The following is a 22,523-nucleotide window of genomic DNA, read 5'->3' on the forward strand; positions in this document are numbered from 1 at the left end:
CAGCCTTTCTGTTTGGGTGCTTGTGTGGGCTGAGAGGCAGAGAGCACTTTCTAGAGATCTCCAAGGGAAGCGATCAGGTCTTTCAGAAAACTAATTGATTTGCTCTTATAAGATCATCTGCCTTACCTCCCTGGCTGCTGGTTCCCATGTTTGGGTTTCCTAGAACCCAGGTAGGCTGCTGCCACATCCCCCTGACACAGGGAAGAAATCCAAGGCTCATCTGCAATAACCACCTCATTCGTCAGATTTTCTCCCCTGGGGTAAAAAGTTACAAACAGATGGACTCCACAGGGCACACATACTTTGTAACCCAGATAACTACTGTATGTTTTTCAACTTGATAACTTGGAATTGCACGTTATAAATGTGCTGCAGTGATGAACCAGAAAAGGCCTAAAAACTTCAAGATGAAAAGGGGCATGAACTGGCTCAGAGATGCTGGCACTTTGAATTATTTTTTTTCATTTAAAAAGGTGAAAAGACAAGTATTACCCACATGCCCTAGTTTCTGGCACCCAGAGGCGCTGCAAGCCCACCCACAAGCATCACACCAGGGACCAAGGCATGTAGCATCCCATGTGGTGTGCCCAGGAAGGAAGTGAGGGCCATGCCTAGTTCAGATTTTCATCTTCAGCAAGATGGCAAATCTTATATAAAACATGCATGAATCAAAACAGAAGTGCCTGCCCAGCTGCTGGGAAGTGACGCCACCATGACTCATGTCATACTGTTTAAAATAGTCCTCCCCCTCACCTTCCCCCCTCCATAGAGGTGCACCTTGGTGGCTTTCAGCACAAAGCCCAGTGATACTTTCCCACCTCTTCTACCTCTTACATCACTTTTACACCGCATCATTTTTCTCAGATGACCTCTCCTGCCACCGAGCTGTGCCAAAGCACCTTCGCAGCTCACTCCAAGTACAACACAAAACTTTATTCTCCTGCCATTTTTTTCCTTTATTATTTTTTACACTCCATAAAAGCCATTGCAGGTTTTTTTTCACATTCACGAGATCTCCTGGAAATTATTGCCATTTCCCATACATATTACATATTAAAAAATAATAAAATGGTCAACAGACACTCATTCTGAACTCCCTGCAGACACAAAAGCCAATGCAAGCAGGAGAGAAACCATCTTTTGTGGACAAAGGCTGACTAGACGTGATCACACAGCTAAGCAAGTCACATGACACTGAACAAGACCACTTGACCACACAGGATACACAAAGGGGACACTTGGGAAGGGATGGAGGAAGAGTTGGCTTGGAGCAGAAAGCTTGTCAGGTTTTTTTGGTGTGAAGTCCAGCAGTTACAGTGTTATCTGATGGGAAGTAACTTGGATGAGGATTGTGGAGACATTCAAGTATACTAGGGTTGTTCTTAAATAACAGATGGAGGATTAATAGCTCAGCAGGGTAGTTGATAGTGAGTTAAGTCCCTGCTTTAGTTAAAAGCACGTCCAGTACAAAGGCAAATGTAGAAGTACAGGAAATGCCACACCTGAATGGACCTGGTTGACCTGGTTTGGTATCCAGTTACACTGTGATCAATACCTGACACTTCAGAGGCTGGAGCAGGAGAGGGGGTTTTCACCTGGTTGTGCAACAGTGTCCTGGGAAAGGCCCCCCCTCCAGGCACACCAGCTCTTTGCTCCCTGAAACATGACACATGAGAGGGGAGGAGGAAAGCTAGAAAAAGAGCTGAACAAATATTCCCTCCCACCACCTCTGTGGTTGCAAAGGTGGTGCTTTTCATTTTACTTTCTTCCCTGCTGCTGCTGTTTATTGCTTAAAACTTTAAATAAGGGTCTTTTCAAAAGTAAGATGGGAAGGAGATGGGAACTGAGAACATATTAAATGGATTTTTCATTGTTCCCCAGGAATCTGGAAATACAGTAGTGGGTGCACATTGTGTGGATAAAAACCTAAAAAAAGCACTTGGTTTTTTTTAAAAAAAAGACAATAAAAGTTCAGAAAACCTGCCACACTTAGAACACTTGCATCTTACAGTCACAACATATGACCCATGACAACCACTCCATCTCAGACTAAGTCGATGAAGTTTCTCTATTGCACGTTCATGAAATGTTCTTGTTGGGGATCACAGTTTGGATCAGAGGGCCACACCTCTCGTCTCCCCACGGTGTTCAGCAAGACGAAGATGCCGTCATGGGGCTGAGTTTCAGCTGGTGGACAGGAGAGTGGATGGGCACAGAACTCAGCACTGAGGTAGGAAAGGCAAAACACGAACCTTCAAAGTTTTTGCCTAATGTCAGTTCCTCTGCAAAGAAAGATGCAGCTTCTCTTTTGCATGAGGCGACGGGAGGGCTGGGAGTGGAAGACAAGATCTCTGACTCGTATTGTAGCAACTGGCCCATGAAACCGAAGTTGGGTGAGATCAGGCTCCGGCGCTGCTTGATGTAATCGAAGGCTTCGTCCAGGCGGAGCTTCTTGGTCTTCATGAGATAGGCCATGCAGATGGTGGGGGAGCGCGAAATCCCCGCCTCGCAGTGCACCAGGATCTTGCCCCCTGTTCGCCTGACATAATCTAGGAGGAAAAAGGCATTGCAGAGGTCAGTTGTAGTTGGGATGGAGAGGACACTGTGACACACACCCAGCCCTGGACAGCGAGTACGGCACAACGCCAATCTACCAGCAAGGAGAGGTTTGCTCTCCTCTTGGGTGCTGAGCATGACATGGAGATCAAAGGACAAAGGGGACAAAACACAGCCTGTGATGGAGCAGAGCTGGAGATGACAGTTTCAGAATCTGTGGATCCTGATTTGGTTCTTTTTGCATTTTTTATGAAAGTCTGTTCCTGTCCCCTTCCACGTGCCTATTTCTCTTTTGGAACAACTGACATTGCAGAACACTGTGATACAGAGATCAGGTATTTGGGCAATGCTTGTGTTTGCTGTACATGCATTTCTCTGCCAGCAGCTCAAAATGATGACCCAAGCCCAGCCTGGTGAGCCCTCCCACCACCAGGTCTTTCAAAAACTGCAGGGGCTGCCTTCCTCTCATCAGCTTTGCTAGAAAAATAGGACTTTTCCTTAAAGTCCAACCTTGGCCAGCTGGCAGCAAACAGCAGTACCAGGAGGTGAGCCCTTGGTGGGTACCCTTGGGTGGAGAGGCTGAGCTCAGTCCCTGGGGCCTCACCACAAAGCACACAAGCACTGGTAGGCAGTTGCTAATTACAGCCTGGTTAAAGGATGCTTGGACTTAAGTCAGGATATAAAAGGCTTATACAAAGCACCCATTTTACACAACAGGAGCCACTGTGGTTACTAACACAACACAATGATTGTTATTAGATTGAAGAGAATGTGCTTAAAATAAGCCCTTTCCGCACAAAAATACTGTTCAAAAAATAGACCTTCTCTGCTCTATTGCCTTGAGCAATATGTTCAAGCTCCAATTTATGGATAACTGTGCTGAGTGTAGAGCTCAGTGAAACACACAGAGCTAAGCAAGTTATCATTTGCCTGCCTTTGATCATCTACCAGGGGACTGGTGCCACCATGTCCAGTTATATTTAACTACTGCAGAAAACAAGGAAGATGTGGATTTGAGTCATCCCCAGCATCTACACCACATGTCCAATTTTAAAAGAAAGTGAAAATTAAAGTCATCCTCAAAATCTGGGAAATTTCCAAGTGACTCAACAACTATCAGAAGGGGTTAGGGATGGGACAGAAGAGTGCCATAAATTATTATTTCCCTAAAAGGTGTGAGATGTCCTTTATCAGGAAGGGGAAGGACTCAGAGAGCCCTCAGGTCAGGTTTTTGTAATTCTACATGCACTGTTGAAGGACTCAAACTCAACTAAACAGTGAGCCCAGAGAGTCTCTAACTGTGCTTTTTTCTCTTTATCTCTTGAATATTCCTGGAGAGCAACAGCACTGATTTCAACATTATCTCCACCCAGGTTCAGGCTGCTCCACTCCACCAAACACCTTGTGGTTCTCATGAAGGACCTTCTGCTTTATGCTTCCTGGCACAGCTGGCATTCACTCACCCACACAGCCTAACACAGGAAGATTTGGAAGGGAATGGCACAAAGTTTTCTAAAGGCATCCTAATTTTTTTGCAGTGGGGTATTTGATTACAGGGTGAGATACCAGCATGATCAAAAAGAGGAATGGAAAGAGCTCTGTGATAACGGGGTACAACTGATTTCTAAAAGACCCTGCCTTTGGGATATCTCAGCACAGCAAGGTGATAAACTGACCCTGCTTCACCTGGCTGTTACCAGGTCTGGCATGCAAGTCCAAAAACTGGTTTTTTCCTTTACAAAGTTCAGTAGACTTCAGTCTTATTCAAGGTCTTTACTCTCTGTCGTGCTGAAGTTACACCTACACTTGCTTTGAAAAATCTAATCAGCTCACTCGCCCCGTCTGCCAGATGTTAGACAAGAGGAGCCATTTTCCTTCCTCAGCCTCCCAGCCTGGAGAGAAGGACAGAGACCTTGCTCTGAATATCGCTCTTTCTTCCTTCCTCAGAATCCTTCTGCCAGAAGAAATGCTGGGGAATGGAGGGAGCTTAAAAGTTTTTGTCGTGACATCCAGAAACAGACAATAGCGTGTCTTTCCCACCAAAGCATACTTTAAAATAAATTAATTTAAAATACGTGAAGATCTGAAAATTTGTTCATTTGGACCTACCAATGAAGTCTATGGCTTCCTGGAAGTGAGAGCTGATGTCTGCCGTGTGACTGTCCTCCACTGGGATCCACTTGTAGCAATACTGGTCTTTGAAGGACTCTGAGCTCTTCCTGGAGACATTGAGCAGGGCCGTGATGTGCAGGTTGGCAAGAAACTCACACTTGGAAGCATGATAGGCACTACCAAGGTAGAGAAAAGGCAAGATTTCGACTGGACCACCCTGGAAAAGAAGGAGCAGAAACATGTAATTCTTTTTGAAGAGTATTTGAGTCCTGAGATCCAAGAGAGCCAAGGGAGCCTGTGTGGATGCCTGCTCCCTCTCTCTCTAGCTTTTTTGGACCCCAGTGCTGCCGGCCAGTTAATCGATCCCATGGCAAAGCCCACGCTGGAAAAAAGTGTTAATTTTCTTGTCCACATCTGTGAGGTACAAAGTCAGATCCAGCCCACTCATGTGCAGGATGTTTCTGACTCTCTTGAAAGTGCTGCCCCTCGTGATGCATCCAAAGTGCTTTCATATGTGAGGCCTGCTCCCGCTGAGACTTTACCAAAATATGGGCAAGGCAGGGAGCCACATCCCAGCAGGGAGGAAGATTAGGACAGTGGAAAAAGCTGCTTTAGCTCAGTCGAGGGCTTAGCCCCTCTGGTCACATGCCCAAAGGTGAAACGAAGCAAAAAAAAGTGGATCTAGGCTCCCCATCCCCCTGCACCCCACACCTCTCTGGAGTGCAGCACCCACTACATCACCCAGCCCGAGATGTCATCTCAGTTCCTCCTTCCTCAGCACAAGCCAAAGGCTGGGTGATGAGACCACGAAAGAAAAAAGCCACCGTCTGTCACAAGGGTTTCAGAGATCACAGGTAACTTTCCATGATGCACAAGAGCTGCTGCCACCCTCCAGCTGCGAGAAACTGGCTTTCCCTCCCCCACCCTGAGCAGCCCACACTGTGGGTCCCATACATCAGGGACAGCTGGGAACCACTCAGGGAGCAGGAGGACACCTGGTGTGGGAGGTGCTCCTGGGTGAGCAGAGGGGCATCACATGGGGACTCCCCTCAGCAGCAGGAAACGAACACCCTGGCGGAAGCGTCCTGACCGCAGGGTGACATCTCGGAGCACACACATTCCCCGGGCTGGGTGGGCACATGATGACTTCCTCCGCGGAAAACCCACTTCCCCTGTTGAATTGTGGCTCTCAATCCTCTTCTCAGAGGCAGCCCTATGGCCCTGGCCCCCTTGCCAGCCTCAGATCCCTCCTGGGATCTCAGAGGAGGCACCGGCAAGGCGTGCTTCTTTGTCAAAAAAATAACACTTCTGGAAGCCTCTACCCTGCCCATTTTCAGTCTCCTGTGGAGATGTGAGCTGCTGATGGCTCATGCTACCTGAACTTGTGATAAAGACCGTTCATAAATACAGTTTTGGGGCTAGATTGGGTGTTTTGCCTCCCTCCATTGCCCAATTTTGAAGCCAGGTGAAGGCAAAGCTGACCAGCAGCACATAAAAGGCAACTTATTCAGCACACGGGCTGTCAGCCTGGACTACAACAACTTATTGACAGCCCACACCAGTACCAGGGGCACTGGCACTCTGCCAGCCTCTAGAGCCCAGTGGCAGGTGGGAGAACACCCACAAGGGGAAGGTCATGCACCACAGCTGTGACACACACCTGGTCATAAGCAGGTTTGTGGTTGGCACTCGGCTTCTCACAGTGGCTGGCAACATTTCTCTCTGCCTCCGTCCTCTCTGGGGAAATGAGTTTTCCATCCACACAGCACTCAGGATATTGCGAGTTAAAGGTTTCATATCCCCCTAGGAAAAAAAAAAAGAGAGATGAGTATTTGCCCTCCAAATAGTTGATTTAATGGAACTGGAGGAGAAATGAAGCTCCAGCACTTGCAATGCAGTGGGATAGCACCACACAGCAATGAGCTTTTGGGGGAGGGTTAATGAAGGACAGTGCTCCCCAGGGGAAATGGGTTTTGTTTAAAAGGCTTTGGGCACCCAAGGAAAAACCTCTGATACCACTGATAATTATTAACTTGCCAAAAGCCAGCAAATCCAGATTTAAACTGTTAGCGAATGTAATTCTGTTGAGCCTATCAACCATTAACTCCAGTACGGTGGGGGCTAAACTCCCTTCCCCCAGATTTTATATATGAGCACTATTTCCAGTGTTTGAGACAGATTCCATACTCAGGAGTCATGTTTTCCAAATCTGCCATTACTATATATGCTGTGACAACATAAAAAATATTTTATTTGCATTTTTGAATGGACATAAAGACTACAGGGGGATACTTGCAACTGTCTCATTAATCACCACAATGCTCAAGACAGTGAAGTAATGAAGATGGTCCCACTGAAACCAATCTATTAAATAACAGCTATAAAACTTAATGAAATCCTGTGACAGCATTTGACAACTGAATAGCCCCACATGAGCTATTCTGCACGGTTAAGTACTGTGTTCGTTTCATTCAGTGCACTGCTAATGAAAAAGAATTAATCCTATTATTACATTGTTACTCAAGGTTTGTTGTCAGCTAAATCGTTGCCTGTTTCCAGGCTGGGAATAGGCTGCACAGAAGCACATAATCTCCAAAAAGAACGTGAATATGTCAGGTAACAGAAGCAGCCTGGAAACATCGGTGGTGTGCCACGTCTGCCACCTGTGCTTTTTCAGAGCAGAAATGAATGGCGAAAGCTCATGAACAGCTACATTCAATAATCCTTCACAGCGTGACCCTCAAGTAAACAAGGCTGGGAAAGCAAACCCTCCAATGTGATTCATTCACCTGCAACTGTTTCGCCCTGATAAGCAGTGCCGGTGTGGGTGCCCTGTTGCAGGGAAGGATTTCGAAACAAAGGAAGTGGTGAAGATCAGAGCAGCCGCAGGACCCCCACCGACCTCGCTGCCAGGGCTGCCCAGTACATTCAGGGCCGCTCTGGCATTTCAGCCCTGGTATCTCATTTGTTTGCAATGTTTGAGCAGATGTGAGCTCAAATTCACGACATGCTACAGTCACCTACTCATTCCTCGTGTTGCAAGTGGCCAGCATGATCCAAAGCCTGCTGAATGTGACGAAAATTTGTTTTCCATGGCAGAGGGCAGGAGAGTGACTTTATATCCAACTGGCATTCAGCACCTGTACCTTTCCTCCTGCCCTCAGGCACATCCTGCCAGCTCAACCTAGAGCTCACGGCATGAGGTCAAGCAGCCAAGTGACCCTGGAGACCATGGGAGGGGGTGGCTGTTTGATAAAATGTTATCCACAACAACTGGGTTGATAAAATTATATCCCTGACAACTCACAGTGTGAAAAAACAACAAACACAAACAGCTCTACAGACTTCCCTGATCTCCAACTGCCCTTCTTGGGGTGGACTTTTAAATCCTCTTGTTTTGCATAGCTGACCTTATCTCCCCCCAGCCACTGCCATTTCATAGGAAAAATATGTCCAGTTTGTATAAATAACCGTTATCCCCATTTACACCCCATGTTGTTGTTTTTACTCTTGAATTAACAGAGAGGTCTGTCCGAGCCAAATCAGCGTGTGTGTTCGAACAGACACGCATGTCTCATGTCTCTGGGGCAGCTAACACATGCAGCTGGTGAACGGTTAATTACAAGCCTTGGGGATCAGGATATTTGCAGGCCATTCTTACAGTGAGTCATCTGCTCATCCCATCCTCCAGCAATCTCCTCTCTTCCCCCTCCCCACTCAACCTAGCTTCCCTGAGGTCATTTCTGAAAATATGAGGTTGCTCATCATAGAGAGCTGAGCTGTGCTTCCGTTTCAATCAATAAGTAATAGAATCGTTATCAGCACCAAGGGACGATCCGTTATTTTATCTCTCTGCAAGCTCTTCCCCCGCCACGCAACCACCCTCCCCGTGCTGGGGCTGAGCTCACCCAGAATGAAACTGCACCTACACACATGAAACATGTCACTTGAACCCTGGAAGCCAGAAAGCGAGGTAAGGAAGAGGGCCTGGCATGGAGTGGCTCTGTGCTTCCTGCCCTCCCTGAGGCAAGAACCCCAGGACTCTTAGTGACCTCGTGGGATGGGGGTGACTTCCTCATATCTTATCATTGCAATAAGACCATCCTAGCACTTAAATAGCCAACACTTCCTCCCAGCTCTCCATGCCTAGGGAGAACAGGAATATAAGGAGAAATTTCAAGGAGTTGTTTTTTTTTTTAGTTTGTTTTTTTTCCTCCTGGGGGTTTTACAGCCTATTATTTGCAAAGTTGTTAATAGGGACCTCCAAAGGACCCTTTCTCCTGATCAGAACCTGGTGCCCCAGGGTGATTTACATCCCCACTCTGCCAAGGATCTTGCCCAAACCATGACAGCTTCCTGGGGGTCCATGGCCGCAGTGAATCATCAGTGCTGCCCACTGAGTCATTTGCTTCTTGGGCCACACCGGATCTGAAATGGAGCTGAGGGCTTCACTGGCTAGATCCTGCACCCAGGAGCACTTCCAGCAAAGCAAAGGGGAACCACAGCAGGAAAAGGAGGAAACTTTCTCATACACTAAGAGGAAATGTCTTTTGCCTCAAATCAACAGGTTTTCAAGATAAGACACTTCTCAACACAAGAGGTACAAAGCAGAGCCTACATCAACCCCCCAGCCCTGATAAACTGCCCACAGCCACAGTCACCACTTCAAAGCGTGGGGCTGGTATATGAGGCAGGAAGGACAATCTCGTGGCCAAACAAGCAGTCTGAGAGTCAGCAGAGCTTAATTCGCCCCCTGGTTTGCCACAGACTTCCCAGAGTGACCCTGGAGATGTTTCTTAATCCCTACTTTAATGTGATCCCTAAGGATTTGACTAGCCAAGCACAGTGCCAGTATCCCTGCCCTGCAGTAGCAAAATCTGTGCTTTTGGGCTGACTGTCAGAGTCCAGGGCAGGCTGGCGGTAGCTGGACAGAGCCAGGGTGGTGGCAAACCGCCCGGGGAACATCCCCCTACCTCGGTACCAGACAATACTCAGGCTGGAGATGCCTCTGCCCCAGCAGGGATGCCCTCCAACTGGGTTCATCGGGAGAAAAACTAGTGTGACAAAAGGCTTAATAAAAGTGAATTAACCCTGGCCGGTGAGGACACAGAGGAAGAGTTTATTCAAGAAACATCGCCTGATTTTCTCCTCCGTTTATGACCTCATGATATAGCAAGAGGGATGTTTAGGAACTGCCACTTCGGCGTGGCTCCGCTCCGGAGGCCCCGCGGCAACCGTGTGTGCGGTGCTACGGGCGGGAGCGGCCCCGCCCGGACACTGTCCCGCTACGGGAGGAGGTCGAGGGTGGTGGGGGGGAGTGCGCTGAGAAAATAGAGAGGGCACAAGGACAAAGGCGCTGCCAGGAGAAGTGGAGGGGAGGCAGGGGCGGGAGAACAGAGAAAGAGCGCGCTGCTATGTTTGCTATGCTATTTATCGTTTTATTATCCCCGGGTTACACGGAAGGAAAACAAAGAACCGCAATCTAAGGGTTGTAACACACGTGAAGGGAGGAGGTTTTTCTGTCCCCGACGAGCCCCAGAGTTTCGGCTCTGGGTTTCCCCTGCCAGTGTCGATGTGCCCGATGGACAGAGAAACTTCTCCGCCCTGGGTGAAGGAGCAGGCATCGATCCCTGAGTTTTGGGTGCCCAACGCGGGCCGCCCCGTGTCACCGCCCAGAGAGCAAGAAGCGGTGGCCTCGTCTCTCCTCTTATCTGCGGGGTTGATTTTCTTTCCCGTGCAGTCCCGATGTCTCTCGCCACCGTCCCCTCCCTCCTTTGATAAACCAACTTTTGCTGTTCTTCCCTAATATTCTCTGCTTTCCATCAGCCTCTTAAACTCGCGGCGGGGGTGAGCGGAAAGGCATTTCAGCTCAGCCCGCAGAGCCTATCCGGGATTTATTTCCAGTGGGTGGAAAAGAAACAAAATCCCGGCGTTACCTCTCTGCCCTCCACCAATAATCAGGTTAACTGCGGGGCGAAGGAGAGGGGACGGGAGCACCGCAGGGCCGCCGCCAACCAGAGGAGCTTTGAGGGTCGATCGTGCCGCTCCCCCCCCAGCCCCTGCCCCCCCATCTCCCCGCCACCCCTCTCACCTTTCAGGAAGCAGACCCTGGCCCCGGCCTCCGGCAGGCTGGAGAGCAGAGCATTGAGGACGATCTGGGCTGTGCTGTCCTTCTTCAGCTTCTGCCAGTGCCCCGTGCTCTGGTCCAGCACCACCACGGCGGCCAGGCGGGCGCTCCCCGCCGGCCCCTCTCCGCCCAGCAGCAGCCGGGCCCGGGCGGCCGCGTCGGGCACCACGAAGTGCAGCGGCACGGCCCCGCCGCGGGCTCGCCGCATCACCACCGAGTTCAGGTTCACGTTGAGCGAGCCGCGGAGGCAGGAGGCCGAGTAGGACAGGTAGGGCCGGCAGTCCAGCACCAGGCAGCGGGAGGGCTCCTTCCGCAGCAGCTTCCGCAGCTGGCGGCAGTCGAGGGACGTGACTTTCATGCCGGCCGAGGGTCGCGCCCCGCCGCAGCCGGGGCAGGAGCAGGGAGAGCGGCGGGAGGGGTCCCGGTGGTAGCGCGGAGCCGCGGGAGCTCGGCCGGTGGTGTTGGATGGGATAGGGCGGGAGGGACGGAAGCGCCGCGCCGAGCCCGGGCAGGGAATCCCGACCGGCGCCGCCGGGCATTTATATGAATGGGAGGTCGGGCCGTGACGACACTGCCCATATTAGGGAAGTGACGCGCCCTCCTCCCAAACATGGGCATCCCCCGCCCCGCGCACCGCCCCTCGGCGGGGATCCCCTCCCTCCTCACCCCCTCCCGGCCGCGTTAGTCAGGCGAGGAGGCAGAGGAAGCTGAAAAACGCCGCAAAAATTCTCCACTCATCGGCCTGAGGCTCATCCCGGCATCACCGCTCCCCCTCCCCAGCCTGTCAGAGGAGCCGGGAAGCGTGCTGGGGGCACGGGGGAGGAGTAGGAAAAGGATGAAGGAAGGAAGGAAGAGCAACGGCGGGGCAGGTTTCTCACACTAGGTTGCAAATGGGGCTTCAGTTCCCTTTATTCCCCCCTCGCTGTGCGTTTCCTCACCCCCAGCAAAGCCTGAGCACAGGAAGGCCTGCTTGCGAGAATACTGCTGCTCGGGGGATGGGAGCTGCCTGCTCCTACACCCCCTTAGAAAGAGCTGGGTCCCTGCTGTTTAGGCCACTGTTTGTATTTAGGCAGCTTTGGCAACTGAGTGATCAGCATGAACTGCCTGGGGAACATCCCCGAGGATGTGGTTACTGGGCCCAAGGTTTACTGTCTGTTAGCAAAGGAGAAAACGAGGAGTAACAGACTGGGACAGAGCAAGATGTACCATTTCTGCTAAACTAATGAATGCTCTGGAGGGATGGGGACAGGGATGAGAGGGTCATCTGCAATAGAATTGCTGGCATGGCTGTTTGGAGAGAGTCTTACGTCCCTTTCATTGTGGCTGCAAGACTGTGCCTCAAGGACTTGCAAGACTTACACTACAGACCTCTAACTGAGCCTTTGTCCAGATGTCATGACATTTAGACACACAGGAATTAGGAAATTTGGCACTTGCCCTTTCCTTGTAGATAAGTTTTGTAAAGAGACCAAAAAGAGGAGTGGAATTCCTAGAAGTTAGGCAAAAGGATGAGCTCCAGCCAAGCTCATTACAGCCCAGGCAGATGACAGTGGAGCAGTCTAAGAGCAGGGTATCATTTATTCTGATGGTGCCCTGAAAGAATGTTCACCTCTACAGCAGGCAGGAAGTGCCATCCCTGCCTCAAATTGCCTGCAGCTGAAACAGAGAGCCATGAAATAGACTGCGAGGAAAATGTTCAAGCTGACTGAAAGAATAGCAACTACTGGTTTTGAAGCAACTCCTCCTCCTCCTCTTCCTCTTTCAAACTCCCTGCAGCCCCCCCCCATCTGGCTCTTTCTAACCTGATTCCCCTTGCTCCCCTCCTCTGAGTCAGCCCGGGTATGAGACGGAACAAAAATAGAAGTAGCTTGTGGGTAGGGGCAGATGTTCAGAGCACATTGAGCGTGGGTGTTGTCTTCACCTGGCCACTGCTGCCAGAGCAGCCCAGCTCCTTCCCTTCCCCCGCACGCACCCTGGGGAGCAGCTGGCCATTGCTGGAGCCACGTTGCTGGTGAGATCCACGTGCCAGGGGTGCAGTGACCTGGTTCTGCTCACACAGGAAACCTCTGCACTGCCTGCACACAACCTGCTTTTCCTTCCTCTCAGCCCCCAGCTTCAGGAGCCGCTTCTTCCTCTCTGAGAAGCAGCCTGGTTCTTTTGGGACTCCAGCCCCCAGTAACAGCTCGACTGGCAAACTGGTCCCAGTGTGGCACAGGGAGGGGAAGAGAAGCTGCGGGCAGATGCTGGTGTGCTCCTCCCTGCCGGGAGGAAGGAGGGGGCCAACGCAGTCACACGAGAGCATCATTTCCTCTCAGGAAACCCAACTCAAATGTGGAGGGGTGGGAAAGAGAGGGTTTTTTTCCCCCCACACTACTGCCTGAAGTGCTACTCTGAAGGTGGGGGCAAATCACCCCAGTCCAGAAAATAAACTCTCTGGGGAGCACCTGAAGTTTGGCCTGTGCCAGTGACAGGGTGTATATCACCCGATTGACCTGGCGCTGACCTTCTTCCTTTTACACACCTAATGCTGAGCATCCAAACAACTGCCTTTCAGTAGATTACAGCTCTGCTTTTGTTTCTTAATGGAGTGAGTCATGACCACCTTTTTATTAGGAGAAAATAACAAGGCTAACAACAACAGTACTAATGCTTCCTCCCCTGCAGGGTGCTGGATGTTGTGTCCCTGGCATCTCTGCCCACCAGCGAAATGTCTCGGTTGTACTTGGGAACAGATGAGCAATCGGGGCTGGTGCTGTCAGGGCTGTGGCATGGACACGAATATTCTTCCCCGCTGGAGCAGCTCCTTCGTTTGTCGAGTGCTCCCAGTCAGAAGGGAGAAAGGGGCCTCGATTCCTGTAAATGGAAGTGGTTGAGTAAATTAAAACTGTCTCTGCTTTAGGTAGGAAACTCCCCTCCTCCCTGCAGCACTTTACATCATTCCCACTTAGGTTCTGCTGCATCTCTCTGCTCCTCCTCCCGCTTCCCCTTGGTAATCTCCCAGGCTCTATCGTCCTTTGTCTTGGGCTTTTATCGGGGCTTTCAGATCAGCTGGTTCTTTCCTTTTCTTCCAGGCTGTATTTCCCCTAACCTAGCTCATTCTTCCCTTCTCCCCTCCCCACCTCCTCCGGGCTCTTTGTTTCTGCTTGTTCTCAGCGCTGCAAAGGCAAACTTTATCGCAGCAGCTGGGGAGGGGCAGCCCTAGCTCCTGGGGGGCGCGGCTGGACCTTTGCCCCAGGTAAAAGCTCCCAGGGAATAGCTTTCGCGGGGCGGCATCTAGAAGGCATTGCTCAAGAGCAAAAAACCTGAGAAAACAAACAAACAAACAAACAAACCCCTAAAAACTTTGGAGAGAATAAAACTCAAAAGGAGCTTTAAGGAGGGGCTTAGGTGAATAAGTGAACGCTATTTTCTCGGGAAGCAAAATAGACAGGATCAGCCAAGTTTCTAGGGCTCGAGTTGCCTGAGTTGAGACATGGGATGCTCTGTGCTACGAGTGTGCTTGTGACCCCAAAGAGTTAACCCCAAACCTCAGCAAGACCAAAGGTGAGAGAAAGCCAGTAAACTCTTGTGCCTGGAAAGGAGACTGAGAAGGCAGACCAAGGGTCAGGCAAGAGATAGGTCAGGGAGGTGTTATAGAGAGTAACCTAAATGCCATGGAGTCCTAGTCTGGGGCTTGAGCTGCATCATATCCCTGCTGGGGCACAATCCTGAACCTTCATCCTCTGGTTGGTTGTGAAATGCAAGAAATTCCTCAGATGAACAAATCATAGCACAGGGCAGCAGAGAAGATGGGTTGGCATTTCTTTAATGTTATTAAGTTTTCCATAACATCAGTTTCTATTTTTGGAGTGGCTGATGTCAAAACACTTACAGCACAAGCAGTGAGATAAGTTCGTGCCGGTAAATGGAGAGCTGCAAGACAGGTAAATTTATACCCAGGGCCAAGGTCAGCTGAGCAGTGGCAATAGGAGATTGTCAAGCTGAGACCTCATCGGTTTCATGACTTGGTCACTCATGAGATGAAGTCTAACAAAACAGATCAGATCATGAACATTAACCTTGGTATGAATTTCTCAGTCTCAACAGGACACCTGTTGCCAAAAGCTGGTTCTAGAAGGTGAAAAACACTATCAGACACAAACTCTGGCTTGAATGGGAGTTGCCTGCACTCAGCATTTCTGAAAATCAGGCTGAAAGGGAATCTCAGACTTATGTCTGATTTTCACCTGACTCATGCCTACGTGACTGCACTGACTGCTGCAAGCTTCTGTTAACAGCTGCTGTCAGGAATGAAAGAGGAATAAACCAAACCTCTTGCCACCTTTGAGAAGCCACTGTTCTTTCTGTTCCACTAGCTGACAGCTTAACCCCATGTACAGATGGACAGGCAATTTTTAAAACAGGGATTCCATTAAACTGCATAATCAAGTTTCAATTTCTCTGCTTGCCTGACGTGCCCCAGAGCATCGTGAGCCATATTGATGGAGTACTTGCCAGACCCAGTTATGAATGTAAAGGACTCATCTTCTGTTTTTCAACCACATACTATCCCTGGGGTAGCTGCAGTAACTGCTTACATGGGAAAATGATTTGTGTAGTTAGCTGCCTTTAATGTGAGACAAAGCCCTTTTGTTCTTTTATCAACTTGCCAGTTCTCATTTGTTCTTTCTCTTCCTGCCACTGTTTCCCTGCATGCATTTCTTGCCTTCTCATCCTGTCTCTTCCCTTTTCCTGGATGTATTTCCCAGGAACCTGCTCCTATTCTTCACTGGCAGATTTCCCTGCACTTGCATAGCCAACACCAGCCCGGCCATGTTTTCATTGACACATCCCAGCTATCCCTGCCCATTGATACTCAGCCAGCCTGTCATGCTGCAAGTCCTTGTGTGTGGCTACTGCTTCTTTAGACTCTTGGGAGCCACCAAATGACATAAAATATTCTTATACGTGCTATTTAATTGGCTATCAGGACAAGCATTGTGAAGAAATGCTGTATACTTTGGTCCAGACCTTCTGGAAGCAAATCTTATAATCTCTGAATCTGATTCCCTCTGCCTTGGTCTTTCTGACTGACTCATTTCTTAAGCACCAGGTTGTTGCCTAGAGGCTATAATCACATAAGTATAATCCACTCCACAGTGTGTGCTACTATGCCCACTCCACTAAGAATGAGTACAGCTCCTGGGTACAGAAATGACTTTTTAAGCTCAGAATGGAACAGCTCATGCTTTTAGCTCAGAATGTTTTGGAGCCATTTCAGTAGGCTACACAGATATAAGCAAAACAAACACATTCAGTAAAAATCCATGTGCCTGTGTTATCTATAGCACTGCCAGTAACAAGAAAAATCCCCCCCTTCCCCAAGCTTGTTCTCAGGGGTCTGCAGGCATGACACAGGCAGGACAGGGTGACAGACTACAAACTCCCTCACTTACTCCAGCACATACATGGCATTGCACAGCCCATGCCTGAAAAGCTCTTTATCCCACCTTTGCAAACAGAAAACAAACAGCTAGATCTAGGCTTTGATCTACCCTCCGGACACCACCCTAGATGGTGTTTCTGGATGGTATTCGGGTCTGCTCAGGCAACTGTGGGGAAAGGGGAAGCAACTGTAGCCGGTGGGCTGGGGGAGGCTGCGGTGACAGCAGCCCGCAAACACGCCACCCGGAGCTGCGAAGAGGAAGGAGATAAACCAGACCTCCTCCTTCACCAGCGGTAACACGGGGCTAATGGGCTTACAGCGAAGGAAGGCACAGCTGCTGTAGGAGGAGGGAAGTTTCTCGGCGGCAGAGTGCTGAGCTGGGGGTGCTCACCGCGATAGGCTCTCCACTGCTGAGGGCTCCAGGAACAGGCTGGACAAAAATCTGTCAGGAAAGACTTACACAGAATTGATCCTGCCTTCAGGTAGAGATGGGCTGGATGACCTTTCAAGGAGTCTTCCTACAAATCCTTGTTTTACAGGCTTATGTGGGTCATGCTCAGGCACACAAGTCTGTGACTTCGTAACTGCCCTAAAATCTATTAAATGGCAAAGTAACCTGAATTAATAAATTGATTAATTTATCTTTTGACTGAGTATCCTCTCTACTGAAGTTGCTCTATGGTTACTTCAAGTGTTGTCTCCCTCTCCTGACATTGAATCATCCAGAGAAGAAAAAAATAACTGGAATTAATTTTTTTTCCCCAAAATAAACCCGGTGAAATAAACTTGCAAAAGAGAGGAAATAATCTACATCTTTTATGTTCCTTTCTCCTAGGTTCCTACTTACTTAACCTCATTTAAACTTTGTATCAGCTTATTACATCCGGTGAAAGTACACTACAGCTTATTAAAATTTAAAGCTGTTACTCCAAGGGAAAACACTGAAAGCTCTTTTATGGATTAGTGAAGCCGGCAGGATGTGGCTTCGACTTTGTATCCTTTTGATGGCACAGCCCACTTGAACATCTTTATAAAATAAATCTCCCCCATTACTTTGGGCCCATTATAGTTTTCATTCTGTGCACCAAAGTGTTTTGTGCCAGTAGGACTATGTTCCACCTCTGTATTTCACAGGCAAAGTAAGAGGGTATCATATACTAACCCCTGAAATACACAGCTATATTTAAGCTAAGGTTAAGTGGAAATAAATACTAACAACAGTGCTATTCATTTAAAAACAGGAGAGTTAAAAATATTGGATGATACCTGCCATGCATTTGCTCACCTGTGTCTCATCTGAGACCAGCAGGACCTCACTGATAATTTGTACTGTTATTATCAAACACACAGTTGAACCATTGCAGTGCCTTGGCTTCTTTTAACTCAACTTTGCATTGGAAGATCTTTCCAATACAATTCTACTGCTTATAGTATAAGTCTTCACCACAGTTTCCTACTGACCGAAAAGAGCCTGGGGGGTGACACAGCTGATTTTTTCTGCAGATATGGCAAACGGCCTCTTGCACAGGAACTCTTGCAACAAAAACTGCCTCTTGCCACTCCGTTTGCAAACTGCACCCCCAGCAAGGTACAAACAGAGCTGTCTTTTATTTGCTCATGTTCCTGGAAAGGGTGGTCTTCTCTGAGAAAGACGCTGTTCCTATATGGCTTACTGGAGCTTCTCCAGTTGATTCTTTGGCTCACACAAGTGCAGAAAGGGCTTGGGTCCCCAGCCCTCTGGTCCCTCAGTGTGTTTAATCTCACTTCCTATTACTTCTTCTCTGAAGCCTTGGGGGCCTGGAAGAGGCCAGTGTATCAAATTTAAAAGGGGGATTTCCAGGTTCATTATGAACCTCTTGTTTAATGAAAGGAAAAATAACCTTCAAAGCCAAGCTCTTCCCATAGCCCTTCCCAAATTTCTCCTGGGAGATGTCCCTTCTGACAGGGACTGCTCACAGTGAAGGATCTCTAGAACTACCTTATATCCAGAGGGTCCCATCCTACAATCCTGATAAAGTGAGTAACAGCCAGTCCTTCAGAGCAGGAAGAAAATGCTAACACTATGAACTGCTGCTCGCTCCATCCCGTCTGTGCCCAGTAGGTTCTGCTTTGCTTTCCTTTTCTAAAATACCCACAGAAAGGTCTCAGCTAAGCCAGCATTCACCAAGCTGGAGGGTGAACCATCCTCACTATCCCCTCCTTCAGCTCTGTGGTGTGGTGTGTAACCTCTGGCTTAAGACCAGCACAAAGCCGTCACATTTCACACCACTGCAGATGTTTGCTGCCTGAATGTGTGCTGGAGGTCTCCCAAAATATGGCTTTGGGCTGTAATCTTTGGCAGTCTATTATTCATGAACTGTGAGCAGGGACTTCAGTCATGCAGCATCATGATGATCTCTGCCTACATGCAGGAAAATCTAGAAATCCAGGGGAAAAAATGTGCATCAGTGCAAACTCGCCACCCCATTAGCGCACAATGAAGAGGGCATTGAGGCTCCTCTGGAATCATCTGTGTAGGCAGAAGCTGACTCACAGGGAAAAAGGGGTGGGAAGAGGATGGGTTGAGCTGGGAAACAATTTGTCACTTGCCAGAACATTTGTCCAGCATCCCTTACTGTGACACTAAAACCCAGTTTGGGAGGGGGTGGCGAAGTGACTCTCCACGGCAGATGCTCAGCTCTCATTCCCACCACCATCCTCCTCCAGGAGCACGGTATAGACATGAACATTTCCATTCCTGCACTCCTGAAACCTCTCAGGAGCACCTCAAGAGGCAGTGCTCTGGGAAGCGGTGCTGTAGCAGGAGTGTTGTTTGGGGAGAAGCTTCCCGGTTGGGAAGGCTGGGCGCTGGGATGTGCCACCACCCAGAACTTAGCAGTGCTGCCTTGGGAATCGGGACATCTGACACATCTTCCACTGGCTGAATCACTGACAGTTTCAGTTGTTTACAATACATCTTTTATCTACTAGGAAGTGGAAAAAATATTTACTAGGACTGTTTTGGAAAGACCTTGGACAGCTGAACCCAAGGGGCTTAGAGATGCACAAAACAGCTTTTCCTCTAGAAACCATTCCACCAAGGGAGGTCAGTCCCAGAGAAATTGGTCACTGTGCAGGTGTGGCGTTCCTGTCATACCACTTGAGCCTAAAGGTAAGAGGCTGCTGAAGCTGCCATTCCTTTTTTTATCCTAACAACCCCAGGAACTGCCTACCCATAAGGAACAACTAACGCTTTTCCAGGAATAAACTGCATTTTTGCAAACCTGCCCCTGGGGCTGTGCCTGGCATTGCTTTGAGCTATGAATGTGTGGTGACGGAGACTCTCTTTTCCATACTTATACCACATGGATCACACAGCACCCTCTGTGCATCATATGCTGCTAGATAGCCAGAAATACCATCAGACTGTGTGGGTGTCCTACCAAGAAGCACATACATGGTGTGACACCTCTGAGTACAAACCTCCAAAGGCATGGAGGGAGAGCAGACAGGGATGTGCAAACGATGGAACTTCTCAGGGGTTACATCTATCCACTCCCTTCTTGTAGTAGGACAGCAAAGGACCCACAGAAGTGCAGCAACAAGATGAGACAGGCCTGGAGAGTCACAGCTCAGCATGTATTTCCCATATGGTGACTCTACCTTGTCACAAGGTTAGTGTGACAAGACTGCCTGAACATTTTCTACTGACATGTTGAAAGAGTGGAGAAAGCACTCTCACTGCAGCAGGGAGAACACAGGAGAGCTATTTGTACACCTGACAATACCCCAGTGTCATTCCTAAAGGCAGGTTAAGTATTTGCTCCCCTATCCCACCATCTGCTCCTCAGGGTGGCCTGGAGCAGCACAGAGCTCCTTGTTGTGGCCATCGGCAGAGGTATAATGAGTCCTCCCCGCTCAGGGCAGACCTACAGTAGTTTTGGGACAAGAAAGACCTTTCACAGTGGGATTTCACTCTGACTGACCCCGGTTAGAGTGGCATTTCCAGAGGGCTCAGCTTAACCAGCTCACACTTGGGACCTTCTTTGCCCTTTCCATGCTGCAGCTTTAAGCCCAGAGAGATGAAACGTTGTGTCTGCTTCACGCTGGCCATTCACCGCAGCATGGCGTAGGTGGCTCTATTTTAAGATAATTCCCAGGTTTTTAAAAAACCCACCAGGTAAGAGGCATATGTGTCTGCTTCTTCTGCTCTTGCTGTGGGGACAGACACCTGCACGAGGGAGATAGTGCAGATGGATACCAGGGGGAAATCACTTCCCAGAAGGAGCAGCAGGTAGGCATCCCTCCCTCATTTAACACCCACCTTGGCACCATTTAGACCAGAGGCTGGTGCTGGAAGGTGCTGCAAAGCTCAGCCTCCTCCCTACAGGCTTATTCCTTAACAAGAGGGCATTGTCCCTGCCAGCAGGAGCCTGACCTCATGATGCTGAGCAGGACAAAGGATCAATTTACCCTGTGAAAGAGCTGGAAATCAGGAAGGGGCCAGAGACAGCCAAAGCCCACTCTGCCTGTCTGAGACACTTTGGATTTTGATGCAATGGAGTGGTTAGCTGCAGGCACAAGTGATCAGGGCTTAGAGCTGCCTGCCTTCAGCAGGAAGTGCTCTGGAATAGCATGGAAGTGGGAGGTGTTAGGGCCTTATTATTCCAATACTCTCCATTTCCCATGGCATAAATCAATAAGAGGAGAACTCCAGATGCTCCGCAGCCAGACATAAATATATTAATCTTGTGTTTCCCTTGGCATTTAAGTTGAAGCCTCCTGCATTGCATATACCCCCTAGTGCACAAGAGGAAAGGTGGGGCCTGATCCTTGGAAAAACTGCCTATGATTCTCCAGCTTTTTGCTGCTGGTAGTGCTCTGCCTGTTTCAGTAGACAACATACAGTATGTTGTTCTTTACAAATGGTTTCTGCACTCTGAAAGAGTACAGAATTTCCTGCCTCCTGCTATGCACCAAGATAACCAAGACAGGAATTATGGGGAAGATTCAAACATCCCTGTGAATGCCAACCTGCAGAGAGGAGGGAACCCATGTCCAAAGCCAGACACTGGACCATCTCTTCCAGGCCAAGTCAAACACACCATTTAGTGACAGCAGCAAGATTCTTTCCTGGAGGGTGGAAAGAAACCCTTGTTCAACCAGCTCTGTGTTAAAAGAGTGAAAAAGGGTTGAAATTATGAAGATGAGGGAAAAAATGTGGCACTGCCTAAGGGAAGGTGAGAACATGTAACCACAGATCACTTAATTCATCCTGGAGAGGGAAGAGCTCAGGGAACCAGACAGGCATCGGACCTGGAGAGAGAGTCTTAAAACTGTTGTGAGAAATGCCTTCCTTCAGCCAGAAATGGGGCAGTTTCTTATCACACCAGATGGTGACTTGGTTGAATTGATATCGACATCCTCCAGGCTGCTGTACCCAGACACAAGCACATAGACATGCAAAAAAAAAAGCCTTCCACAACTAAAAGGAAAAAAAAAACCCACAAACATTCCACTCTAAACCAACCCCAAAGTACTTAATTGGGGCTAGGATTTAGGACACCATTTAGTACCTACAATTTTTCACAACAGGCAATTTTATCCCTTTGTTCAGCTTCCATTCTTTGTCTGCAAATGCAACACTTAGGCAGCGGACATTTCTCCAGTCCAGTCACAAATGACAGGATCATTACCATACGTATTTATTCCTGTGTATTGTAGCTGTCAGCCAAAATTGGATCATTTTAGACACCCTAGGAAAAGCTACAGTGAGTGCCTGTCACATTGCTGCCATGCAGACGTTGTCTGGGGAGGCAGGAGGTGATGAGCACATGCTGAGCTCAGTGCAGAAGGAGATGGCTACACAGCCAGAAATAAATGCTGTCTGGTAGTGGACACACATTAAACACTCGGCTGCAAACGATTCCCAGTCCTCCCAGGCTCCCAGGCTAGATATGTTAGATCCAAACCAGAGGAGTGATTGACAAGGAGTTTTGACTCTGACATTTGGGACTAGGAGACACTACTAGTGTAGTGCTGTCACATCAAATACCATCCCATCAATTCTCCAATGAGCACAGGTCAGTGGGAGACAAAGCCCATCAACAAGCAGCAGTTGTGTTGCTATTTCCTTGCTGTTGAATGCTAGTAACTCAAGCTTGCAAGGCTGCGCTGCAAAAACATCCAGATACAGGAGTTCTTTCTTTCAGCTCCTTAAACTTTTTTCTTCCCTTTTTAAATTAGAGTTCAAGGAAGGATATGAAAGTAGAGACAGATTTTTATATCAGATTTTGGTTACATCGGGCTTCTGTCTGCATGATT

The 22,523-nt window shown here is 48.9% G+C and overlaps 1 protein-coding gene across 1 annotated transcript; it reads right to left on the minus strand.

Moving 5' to 3' along the window:
• Nucleotides 1–944: 944 nt before the first annotated feature.
• DUSP5 (dual specificity phosphatase 5) lies at nt 945–11,272 on the minus strand. The gene is made up of 4 exons (XM_027692275.1): nt 10,760–11,272; nt 6,329–6,471; nt 4,666–4,885; nt 945–2,549 (listed from the first exon to the last, which is right to left on the minus strand). The coding sequence occupies exons 1-4, from the start codon at nt 11,151–11,153 to the stop codon at nt 2,149–2,151; spliced, it is 1,158 nt and encodes a 385-aa protein (XP_027548076.1). The 5' UTR covers nt 11,154–11,272; the 3' UTR covers nt 945–2,148.
• Between the last annotated feature and the right edge of the window lie 11,251 nt (nt 11,273–22,523).

Source organism: Neopelma chrysocephalum, unplaced genomic scaffold (genome assembly GCF_003984885.1).
Source record: "Neopelma chrysocephalum unplaced genomic scaffold, ASM398488v2 Primary Assembly neopelma1_85, whole genome shotgun sequence".
NCBI classification, from domain to species: domain Eukaryota; kingdom Metazoa; phylum Chordata; class Aves; order Passeriformes; family Pipridae; genus Neopelma; species Neopelma chrysocephalum.

Excerpts from the sequence above, each read along its gene's own strand:
- DUSP5 (XM_027692275.1), bottom strand. The coding sequence starts at position 11,153 with ATGAAAGTCACGTCCCTCGACTGCCGCCAGCTGCGGAAGCTGCTGCGG. Across the intron at positions 6,472-10,759 it reads CAGGGTCTGCTTCCTGAAAG|GGGGATATGAAACCTTTAAC; the intron begins GTGAGAGGGGTG and ends TTTTTTTCCTAG. Across the intron at positions 4,886-6,328 it reads ACAAACCTGCTTATGACCAG|GGTGGTCCAGTCGAAATCTT; the intron begins GTGTGTGTCACA and ends CTTCTTTTCCAG.